This window comes from Myotis daubentonii, chromosome X (assembly GCF_963259705.1).
Source record: "Myotis daubentonii chromosome X, mMyoDau2.1, whole genome shotgun sequence".
Classification (NCBI taxonomy): Eukaryota; Metazoa; Chordata; class Mammalia; order Chiroptera; family Vespertilionidae; genus Myotis; species Myotis daubentonii.
This window is the reverse complement of record NC_081861.1, coordinates 127,142,298-127,154,354: the sequence shown is the minus strand read 5'-3', so window position 1 is coordinate 127,154,354 and position 12,057 is coordinate 127,142,298. Positions and strand designations below refer to the sequence as shown.

Here is a 12,057-nt window from a genome sequence, read left to right as displayed (position 1 = left end):
ATAAAAATTTTTGCATTATGTGTTCTAGTTCTGGTAAAAAAAATGCCATTGATATTTTGATAGGAATTTTTTAATCTGTAGCTTGCTTTGGGTAGTATGGACATTTTAATGATGTTAATTCTTCCCCTCCATGAGCACAGTATATGCTTCCGTTTATTTGTATCTTCTTCCTTTGTTGTCTTGTAATTTTCTGAGTACAGGTCTGTTACTTAGTTAAATTTATTTTCAAGAATTTTTTGATGCAATTGTAAATGGGATTTTTTTTGTTTGTTTTTTGGTGTTTTTTTAGAGGTAGTGTTTTTTTTGGGGGGGGGGGGGCAGGGGGTTAGTTTCCCTTTCTGATAGTTCATTATTGGTGTATAAAAATGCAATCAATTTCTGATTGGGTGTTTTCTGCTACCTTGTCTTCCAAATTGCTGATTTGATCCTTTGCTTTATCTAACCTGCCATTGATACCTTCTAGTGTGTTCTTTATTTCTGTTATTGTATTCTTCATTTCTGACTGGTTCTTTCTTGTGGTTTCTGCGTCTTTTTTTATGCTTACTGTCTGTCTCTTTGTTTAAGTTCTCACTGAGTTCATGCAGTCTTTCCCTAAGTTCCTTGAGTTTTCTTATAACAATTGTTTTGAATTCTGTATCTTGTAGATTGCTTTCCTCCATTTCTTTTAGTTCTCTTTCTGTATATATCTCCTGATCTTTCATATGGGGCATGTTTCTTTGCCTCCCCATTTTGGCTGCCTCTCTTCATTTGTTTCTGTGTATTAGGTAGTTCTGCCCAGGGTGAGTGCCTGTGAACGAGATTTTGTAAGCTGACCTTTTAAGAGTGCACCTGGATATTAGCAGTCTCAGGTCTTAACCTGGCAGGTGAAATCCCCACTGATTTTCACAGCAGGTGTTCTGTGGAACACTCTTCCCTTCACTGGTGCTTCAGGCTGTGGAGCCTGGCATGGGGTTGAGACACCACGCTTCTCAGGGGGAACCTTTGCAGCTGAGAAATCCTCTAGATTCTCAACCACCACATGTGGGTACAAGGCCAGCCCTTTTCATATGTCTGCCCTTCCTACCTGTCTGGATGTGGCTTCTTTTGTAAATCCTTAGTTATAAGGATAACTAGTCTTCATTGGGTTATTCAGGTTGCTTTTTCTATAATTTAGTTATAATTTCAATTTAGTCCTGGGAGGAGGCAAGTGTAACTTCCACCTACTCCCCTGCAATCTTAGATCAAATTACTCATTTGTGATTAAATTGTATGTCACTTATATGGGAGAAATGATATTAAAGATTTTCATATTTTTATTCTAATGCAATGTGAAAATAAGAATTTTTAAGGTTAAGTGCCCAGACTGATTTTTTGAGATCTATAAATTAATCTTCTACCTCCAAACCTGTATAAAATTTAAAGAAAATTTTTACCCACTATTATCTTTAGGTCCTCTAGCTGGCAAGAGCAAAAGACGAATTTCTTGCAAAGATCTCGGCCGTGGTGACTGTGAGGGCTGGCTCTGGAAGAAGAAAGATGCAAAGAGTTATTTTTCACAGAAATGGAAGAAATATTGGTTTGTCCTTAAGGATGCATCTCTATATTGGTATATTAATGAGGAGGTAAGACAAAGCATATTTTGTTTACCCATTCATTCTCTATCTTTAACCAAAAGAATCACCGTTTTGAAACTTATATTTTAAAATCATGTAATGACCTTAAGGCTAAATTCAGGAGATTTCTGCTAGTTATTTTTCTTAAAAAAATATTTAAAGACTTCTTAAAATAGTTGCATTTGGGGGTTGTTTAAAGATAGCTGTGTCATTTTTTCTAATGAAGATACAAATCTGAAAACCAGATAAAGTAGTTTTATATATCTAATTAAAAATACCAAGTCAATTAAAGCAGTAGCTTAATTTAAATGATTACATATGTAAATTTGATATAGACTTTTAAATGTCTTGTTTTGTTCGAAGTTTAAAATTTTTTTCTGGGGAAGTGAGGATGTCCTTTAGTAATTTTAATAGATTAGTAGCACCAGAATTTATTACAGTTTTTCTTTAAAAAATGAACTGGTAGATGTGTTTTGAAAATCTGCAAGTATTCATTCTATTTGGCACAACTGGGGTGTATATAAAATACATTTAAATTGTTTTTTATGATTTCCTGACTCATTTGCAGTAAACAAATTTATATCCGGAATAATTATATCACAATCTATCACATATCACAACAGATATAAAAGAATATAACTTACTCATTGATATTCCCTTTACACTACTACATTTTCTTTTATTCATTTGCCATAGCCATCTATCAGTTCGCCTTATTAAGATTTTTAAAAATATTCTCTATTGTTAACTTGTTTTCTCAAAAAATGTACATGGTTTAATGAAATATAGTGGCTAAATAGACTTATATGAATACTGTTAAAATATTATTCAATTTGCATTCAAAGATTGATTTTTGAAATGTAGTCTAAAATTATTATACCTATGATTATAACATCCAGTTTATAGAGAATTTTGTGTTCCCTAGACAGGCTGTTATGATGTTATTTTATATTATATTAGGTTATGTTTAAGAGAGTAGACTTAACACTGCCTGAGTTACTGTGCCCCGGTTTCCATTTCTGCAAAAAAGGGAATAATAATAGTGCCTAGGTCACTGAGCTCTCATATGGATGAAAAGAATTAGTACACTTACACCAATGCTTGGTACATACTAAGTACTCAATAAACATGTACAATTAGTAATATTTTTTTAAATTGACATATTTCATTTTTGAAATCTTGAATTACTATATTGCTATTTAATATATATATATATCTATTACCTATATAGAAGGATTTGATTATTTACTTTACTTTTAATATTCTTTCTGGCAGTCATATAATTATGTTTGTCTTATTTTAGATATACTAAACAGACCATAATTTTACCTACATTTTATTTATATATATCTACACTAATAGACAAAGATGCTAATTGACCATACCTTCACTACACCCAAGCCACGCCCACCAGCCAGTCAGAGTGACTATATGCAAATTAACCCAACCAAGATGGCGGCCAGCAGCCACGGAACTGGAGCAAGCAGGAGGCTTGGTTGCCCCTGCGATGGAGGAAGCCAAGCTTCCTGCCTGCCCTGGCCGGCTGTGGCCTCCGCAAAAGGCAACAAAGTTTCAATTATAGAAGCTAAATAAATCCTAGATACCTGCTTACAGCCAGCCTCCACTGGGAGCTTGGAGGGCTGGGGGCTGTGGCCAGCCTGCAAACAGCCATCAGCCCCTCACCCAGGATGGCCACACCCTCATGAGGTGAGGGTCCCTGCTGGGGGGTTTGGCCAGCCTGCAAACATCCATCAGCCCCTCACCCAGGCTGTCCAGGCACCCCAGCGGGGATCCCCACCCTGAAAGGGGTGTGGCCAGTGTGAAAACAGCCCTCAGCCCCTCACCCAGCCTGGCCAGGCAACCCCAGCAGGACCACCACCCTGGTCTGGGACACCCTTCAGGGCAAACCAGCCGGCCCCCACCCATGCACCAGGCCTCTCTCCTATATAATAAAAGGGTAATATGCAAATTGACCCTAACAGCAGAGTGAGTGGGAATCACAGGTCACTATGACACACACTGACCACCACGGGGCAGATGCTCAATGCAGGAGCTGCCCCCTGGTGGTCAGTGTGCTCCCACAGGGAGAGCTCTGCTCAACCACAAGCCAGGCTGATGGCTGCCAGTACAGCGGTGGTGGTGGGAGCCTCTCCCGCCTCCTCAGCAGTGCTAAGGATGTCCGACTGCAGCTAGGCCTGCTCCCCGCTGGCAAATGGACATACCCCGAGGGCTCCCAGGCTGCCAGAGGGATGTCTGACTGCCGGCTTAGGCCCAATCACCTCGGGAGTGGGCCTAAGCCAGCAGGTGGTCATCCCCCGAGGGGTCCCAGACTGCAAGAGGGCACAAGCCGGGCTGAGGGACCCTCCTGAGTGCACAAATTTTTCTGCACCGGGCCTCTAGTGTGTGTGTGTGTGTGTGTGTGTGTGTATCAATCAAGCATTATCAAAATATAGTGTTTTCTATGTCTCTTTTTATTTTAAGGTCACCTGTAGATTTGTCTGCTGTGTGATAAATTATATCTTTCACAGTTAAAGTGATTAAAAAATTGTGGCCCCTTTTTCTTGAACAGTAGCTAAATTTCAGTCAGAGAGTTATTGTTACTGTGTTAGCCTTGTAAGAGGTGAGTGAATAATTCCATGGGATACATTCCAAGAAATACCCTTGTATGACATTTTTAGGAGTAATATAAAAGTTCCTTGTCTTATCATTATAAGAAGATAATAACTACCCCCAAAATACTTTAAATTGTTCAACATTTAAACATTTTTCATTCAAGACATCAGGGTAACAAGGAAAATCAAAGTTGAAAAAAAGAGATTTGAGACTATTGTATTTACCCTAAGATTTGAAGAAAAAACTCAAATATTGAGAAAGTTATAATATTGCTTTTTTTAATAACACAAACATTTTAGACACTATCAGTAATATCAATTTTTAAAGTTTAGCATATGTACAAACACACACAGTAAAAGAATTGAAAGTCTGGTTTTTCTTTGAAATAGTAAATGAGGATTTAATCTCACGCAGACTTGAAATTTAAGAAGGAATGAACTGGTACAGCATGGATCAAAGTTCAGGAGAGTAAAAGTCTGAAGAGCTTGGTCATGAGCATGAAAGGGACAGCAACAATGCAAGGGTTTAGCCAAAGTCAGTGTTAGCATAGTTGGGATCATTTGTATCTAATGTAAGATTTTGGATAATACTTCTGTCTTGTTTTTTCATCCCTCATTCAATATAGGAGAATTTTATAGATTTCAATTAATTTTTCAAGTGAAAAATAACCTTTAAAAATAGCATATATAACCAAGTCAGATATTTGAAGATTAAATTAACCTATTTCATTTTTAAAATATTGAATACATAAAATAGTTATTTAATTTAGGTTTGATGAGAGATTTTTTTGGAGGCAGAAAAGGAATTGAGTTAGTAAAATTACCTATGGTTTACATCTGAACATTAAAAATCATAGATAATTATGAATTGTAAATGTGGACTAAAGTTATTGTATGTGTTATAATAGTTTATATGCATCAGATTAGAAAATTACTTAGAAAGATTTCAATGTTATTAAATAAGATGTGTATACTTTAAAAAAGAATTTTCTGTCTTCATTTTAATGTAAAAAAGATGTAAAATTTTTTCTGTATATATATATTTTTTTATTGCTTAAAGTATTATAAAGAGTATTACATATGTCTCCTTTTTTTCTCCCCTTGACCTTCCCTGGCTTCCTTTAACCCCCAGTGTCTTGTGTCCATTGGTTATGCTTATATGCATGCATACAAGTCCTTCGATTGATCTCTGTATATATTTTAATTTATAGTATTCAAAATGTCTAAAATATACCTTTAGTTTAATGGAATGTAACAGGTAAGAGTGCAATTCTAATCACTAAAATGTCAAATTTAAGAATTAAATGGACAGATTTATCACTATAGATATTTAAAGCATAGTATCAGCTTCAAACCTTTGTATATAATATCCTAAACAAGAGTGTTACCTTTTTAGGATGAAAAAGCAGAAGGATTCATCAGTCTGCCTGAATTTAAAATTGATAGAGCCAGTGAATGTCGCAAGAAATAGTAAGTTCATTTCATTTTGGGAGAAGGAGAAAAGGGAAAGCTTTTTAAACTTTTTCTAGCTTTTAAATTATAGGCTGCTTGTCTAATGCTTTCAAATTGAGGTAATAAGAAAGCATTTTGTGGGCAGAAAATTGGATTTTTTACTGATTTCTGTCATCATGGCAGAAGCATTATATATGTGAGCTCAGGTTAGATTGTTGAGGTAATTTTACCCATTAAAATGATTATGTTCTAATCTATTTCTCAATTTGAAATAAAATAAATGTACTTTATTTTCTTTCACAGTGCATTCAAAGCCTGTCATCCTAAAATCAAAAGCTTTTATTTTGCTGCTGAGCATCTTGATGATATGAACAGGTAAAGTGTACTTAAATTTCAAAATAATTACGAAGTTAGTAAGGCTTAGAATTCTAAGTTTTCCACATTAATATTTAGATAATGTCACTGAAGTTTCTAGATCAACCAAGTTTAAAATAAAATGTAGCAACCTAATAAAGGACAGCATTAAAAAGTCAAAGTAAAATCATTGACTGTCAAGTTTACCAAAAATATGCCAGAATCCATCTATAGGCAAAAAACAAACAAAAACAAAACACCACTAATAAGATTTTTTAAATTTTATTATTTTTTTATTGTTGTTACTCCTCACCCGAGGACATTTTTCCCATTGATTTTCAGAGAGAGTAGAAGGGAGGGGGAGAGACAGAGAAAAACACCCATGTGAGAGAGATACATCAATTAGTTGCCTCTTGCAACACCCAACTACGGCCAGGGATGGAACCCACAACCAAGGTATATGCTCTTGACCAGAATTGAACCTGCGACCTTTCAGTCTGCGGGCTGATGGTCCATCCTCTGAGCCAAACAGGCGAGGGCAGAAAATATTTTTTAAAGTCCATTTCAAGAATAGGTCTTCAAATTTACTCCTAGGTGGGTGGAAAAAGATATCCACACACAAAAAAGCTGACTTTCCTAGGTTTGAGTATTTATGACAGAATATCTATCTCAATAATTAATGCTTAAGCAAAGTTTGTATTTCTTTCTGACACCTTTCTTCTACCGCTGGACAGGATTATACAGCCAAATGATTAGATGGCTACATGGTTATTTGATGGCTCTGAGAAAAAAATCTCTATATATTTTTCCATCATTTATAACATTCCGCTTTGTGTTTCTACTTTAGCTTTTATGAATTTGATCCTTTCACCTCTCCCTTTTCTAGATATATAAAAATTGGATTGAAGATGGCAATATTTCCCTCTCTAGGTCTTCAACAGGTAGAACATATTATATATATGCAGACAGTTAAGGTGGTTATATAAAGTGGTCAAGAGCATAGACTTTGGAACCAGACTGTCCAAAGCCCAGCTCTCCTACTTATTATTCTGTGACCTTGGACATAGAACTTAACCTCTCTATGCCAGGTATTAACCCTTTTTAAAAATGGAGATAATAACCATTTTCACCAATAAGACTTTTACGAGGAGCAAATAATCATACATAAAGGCCTACTAAATTTTAAGTGCTATAAAATATTCACTCGCAATATAGATTCCTTTTATATACTTTGGGCTCTTGCCCCATTTACCTTTCTTTGTGTGTCTCTAAAAACTTGGTATCCAAATATTTTAACCACAAAATTGTGCAGTTTAAAAAATGTGCTTGAACACACTAAATGAACACTTAATGTGCTTTTTTATTTGTCTGTCCATTTGCCTTTGTTTTGGAGAGTATAATTTAGAGTCTTATTAATCTTGTTCTTTGACACTGGAAGTACAGGCATGGTTTTTCCAAAGCAAGGGTATGAATACAAGGAAATGGCAAAGAAAGGTATTGAAGATGGTTGATAAAATCTTTCATTATTGATAAGAGAACTGAGCCTTTCATGTAGTTTCCATAATGTTCTCTTAATTAATACGTTATCCTTCCTGAAATCTCAAGCTAGGAAACCAGAATTTTAGAGAACGTTTTCTCCTTGTTTTCAAAATAAAAAAAAAATGTTTATTCACATCATTGATGTTTCTATCTCTCTCCTTCTCCCTTCCTCTCTCTGAAATCAATAAAAACATATTTTTAAAAAAGAAATGAGTATTGAAGCATTACAAAAGTATTTCCATTTTGTGTGAAGTCTGTGGGGGGAAAAAGCAAAACATCTTGTTACTCAAGTGTTCTGAGACTTAGTTACTGAATTCATTTGGCTTATATATTTCTCATGTCAGCACATATGTCCTTGTACTTGTGAGGACTCACTAACTTCTATTTGGTTATTATTTCTACATTTTTCCCATGGTTCTTACTCTTTTTTCTCTCTAGACACATTATTCTCTGTCAGCTATTGACAACCTCATTGGATTGTTCACTGTAGATGCAATATCCCCTTACCTATATCTTCGTATATTTTAGCACTGATGATATGGTAAGGTACTGAACTTAGATATGATATTAAAGAACTTCCCCATCAATGTGTTTGAAAATATTCTAAATTCAATACTTGAACCCCTGACCACCTTATTTTAAAACAACAGCCTCCCCCTATCCCTGGCATTTGGACATTCTAATTTTTTAGCTTTTATTTTTTTAATACACTTGCTACTACTTGACATATGTTTATTTATATACCTGAGTATTGTCTTTCTCCTAAGATATAAACATGAAGGCAAACGCTTTGTTTTGTTTATCTATTTTCTTAGTGTCTCGAATAGTATCTGGCGCACATAGGCTCAGAATAAACATTTCTTGACTTATTTAATGCATATATATCTGTTGTTCATAAGAGCCTGTAAATAGAAAATCATAACTGCAACACATATATAAGTTAGATGCTTCTAGATTAGGTCTTAAGGACAAGTTTATCTAAGATTGTACCAACATTTGTGTATTGCTCAGCTTATTGGGACCTAAGTTCATCTATATACTTTCTAAATAGTGTTTATTATGACCAGCAATTTTATTTGTAAAAGTAGTTTAATTTTTCAATTGTTTTATGAAATGTAGCAATTCTGGAGCTCATTGAAGGCAAAAAGTATGTCTTATTCATATTTGTACCCCCATAACTCATTATGCAGCATATAGCAGATACTTAATAAATGTAGAACTGAACAATTAAGGAATCCTCTTTTTTGTTTCCTGATTCATTTTATAAAGACCTATTGTTCTTTAGACTTCTGATAAAATGACATTTCAGTGATATTTTTAAAAGTAGTAAATATGAGGTACTAAATTAAAATTTAATAATAAATAGTCCTCTAGTGGTATAATCTTCATTCTCACCCAAAAAGACCCAGAGCAATTTTTCCTAAGAGTGCTAAGATTTGCCTTGTAGTACAAATTCAAACCCTTCAAATGACCTATAGACTAGATTTTAATTTTGACCTTTTACTAATGATTACATCATTTTTAAAAGGTTACTTGTCATGATGTTAACTTTTTGACTTATAGTTTATAATTTTCTGAAGTATGGTGTGTGTATACCATGCTGTTGAATTCATTTGATCAATCTTTATTTTATTCTATTTTGCTCTAATCCCTTATTAACTTTCCAAACATACTTGAGGTGATAATTACATTGTAGGTTTTGTCAAAATAAAGTTGGGCTTTAAGTGACTTATTCATAATATTAAAACTTAAGTTGCCATGGATGTGATTTTGTCTATTAAGAACACAACTTTCCTCCCTTTTCAAGGCATTCTAAGTATCTGATGCACATTTAACACCATTTAGTATAAATGATGCATTATATGAGTCACTTTAAAGAATGTCATCTTCCACTTAACAGTGGAGATAACCTGCTAGGAGAAAAAGTTCTCAAACACAACTTTTTCTTAGAAATGTATTTCAATCAGATTATTCCACAATTGAATGATACTAGTGATTCCAAACTTACTCAAGCTAATTTGCAAGGTGGATTCTTATTTAATTTCTGATTTTGGAAAGTATATGGACCATAGCTCATAATAACCAATGGGAAATTGCAGATCAGCTTAAAGATTTTGTGATTTGCTAATCTGATACAGTGTAAACAGTTGGAATAATGAACACAGGGAGAGGCCTGGTGGAACAAAAGATGGAAGTTGAAACAGTGATTTATTTCAGGCAGTCCCCTACATTGGCAACAGCAGCACTACTGAAAGAGAAAAGAACTAAGATTTATTTTGTTAGTGTTTTTATTGATTTCAGAGAGAGAAAGGGAAAAGGAGAGATAGAAACATCAATGATGAGAGAGAATCATCGATTGGCTGCCTCCTGCACACCCCCTTCTGGAGACTGGGCACAACCTAGGCATGTGCCTTGACTGTGACCTGGTTTATGGGTTGACACCCAACCACTGAGACACACCAGTTGGGGAGAACTAAGATTTGTTTTTAAGTTACTATTGTTCATGGAAATAAATTTTCAGGATCTAAGCAGAGGTTAAATTTGTATAGGCTCATTTTGTCTTTGGAAAACCTAATACCCTTGTACTTTGAGACAAATGTCTGAAGTACTCCCAAGATGTGTTTCCCTTTGGGTCATTAAACTTAAAAGAGCTTCATAAACACTTAGTAGTTCATAGTGAAATTTATTTTGACGGTCAAGGTCCACAACTTTTTTCCTTATTAGGACAACTTATATCTGATATTGTTTAAGTGTCTCTAAAGGAGCATTTCTTCTGAAGAAACAAAACAGAATTAGTTGGAATGCTTCTACATTGGAATAACAGAGTTAATAGGGTTTTGTTCATCTCAAAATCCTTTATGTTGCAGACATTAATAGGTTTTCCCAAGACTTTTTTTTTATTAAAATAGCACCTTTGGTGTGGGAGCAATTTGCACTACAGCAAATCATAACTATTTGAAGTCTCCATGTGTTAAGAGTAGCAAAGAACGCATCTTTTATGTAAGATTATTCCATATATTCTTAGGCATCTTAAAATAAATATTTCTAAGAAACAAGAAATTAAGTCACAATACTTTTGGTTTTAATATTTTTTTCAGATGGCTTAACAGAATCAATATGCTGACTGCAGGATATGCAGAAAGAGAGAGGATTAAGCAAGAACAAGGTAAAGGAATACTTTTCTTCCATTTTTTTTTTCTTGCTGTTATTCTGTAGTGATTCATTGCTATCATTTGACAGAAAATGCATATGTTAGTTTTTTGTTATTTCTCTTCTGAGTACTTGGAATCCAAACCATAGCCTCATATAGGTAAGTTTAATAAGTTAAACTGATAGGGAATAAACACTAAAATTTTTGGAGCGACAAATATGAAGTTCTATTCTGTTTGTTACCAACTCCCTCAGTCTACTTCCCATGAAAGAAAAAAATATTAAAAATTAAAAGGTCTGTAATTGATTCTGTATATTGACCCAATTCTAACTCCTTAGTTGTTTTTTTTCTAATAGTCACATAGACATTTAAGTGACTTTTTATGCTAAGAGCTCAGACGAATCATCTCTTCTTCTATAAATTATCACATTTGTTTATGTTCTTCAGTTCTGTTACTGTGTAACTCTATGATTTTTATGGAATATGCCTTGGTAATGACCTCAGATTTATGAGCCACAATGTCATTATGCAGAACTGAAATCTTAGCGAAAGCTGTGGTCACCACTCTGAAGTGGAATCACATTTCCCAAAGAGTATTTGCTATATATCGCTTGGAAGCTTAGTTTTTTGAAAATTCTGAGACATCCTAAAGTTGAAAGAATTCCACTGATACATATACAAACATAGTTCTAGTTGTGTGTTCAGTGGTCCTGTTTGTTGATGTTGAGATTCTAAAAGCCTTTTATTTCCTCTCAGAGTAAAAACCACAGCCAAAACTTTTCAAAACACCTGAAAACTAAAGGTTAGAGTGATCTAAGAGAGATAACCAGATCCTTAAACTTATCTGTTAACAAACGTTTAGAGCAGAAGTCAGCAAACTTTCTGTAAAGAGCGAAATAGTAAATATTTTAGGCTTTGCAGGCCATAAAGGTTCTGTCACAACTACTCAACTCAGCTGTTGCAGTATGAAAGCAGCTGTAAGCATGTGCAGGGGCATGGCTGTGCTCCAATCAAGTTTTATTTGTTGACGCTAGGATTGAATTTCATATCATTTTTTACCTTTCGAAAGATATTCTTCTTTTGCTGTTTTTTAACAATTTAAAAATGTAAAACCCATTCTTATTTCACAGGCCCCTATAAAAACACACAGAGCTCCTCATTGGCCTCCAGGCCGTAGTTTACCAACCCCTGGTTTAGAGCCACGGTGTGAGAGAAGGGGGTGGGTAAAGAGGTGTAGGGTAAGAAGATAGGGCAGGAAATTTAGAAGAAATAGCAACACATGGTTCCTGCCAATGGGAATTTATCATCTTGTTGAGGATCTCAAAAATACACACTTGAAATTGCTTAAGAAAAATTA

At 34.6% G+C, this 12,057-nt stretch overlaps 1 protein-coding gene across 5 annotated transcripts in view; it reads left to right on the top strand.

Moving 5' to 3' along the window:
• Positions 1-12,057, top strand: part of CNKSR2 (connector enhancer of kinase suppressor of Ras 2) — a 253,732-nt gene that overhangs the window by 187,881 nt on the left and 53,794 nt on the right. For all 5 annotated transcript variants that reach the window (XM_059680455.1, XM_059680457.1, XM_059680456.1 and 2 more), the window contains 4 exons: positions 1,429-1,601; positions 5,601-5,674; positions 5,960-6,031; positions 10,648-10,715. In XM_059680455.1, coding sequence (XP_059536438.1) covers positions 1,429-1,601; positions 5,601-5,674; positions 5,960-6,031; positions 10,648-10,715 — 387 coding nt within the window. The remainder of the gene's footprint in view (positions 1-1,428; positions 1,602-5,600; positions 5,675-5,959; positions 6,032-10,647; positions 10,716-12,057) is intronic.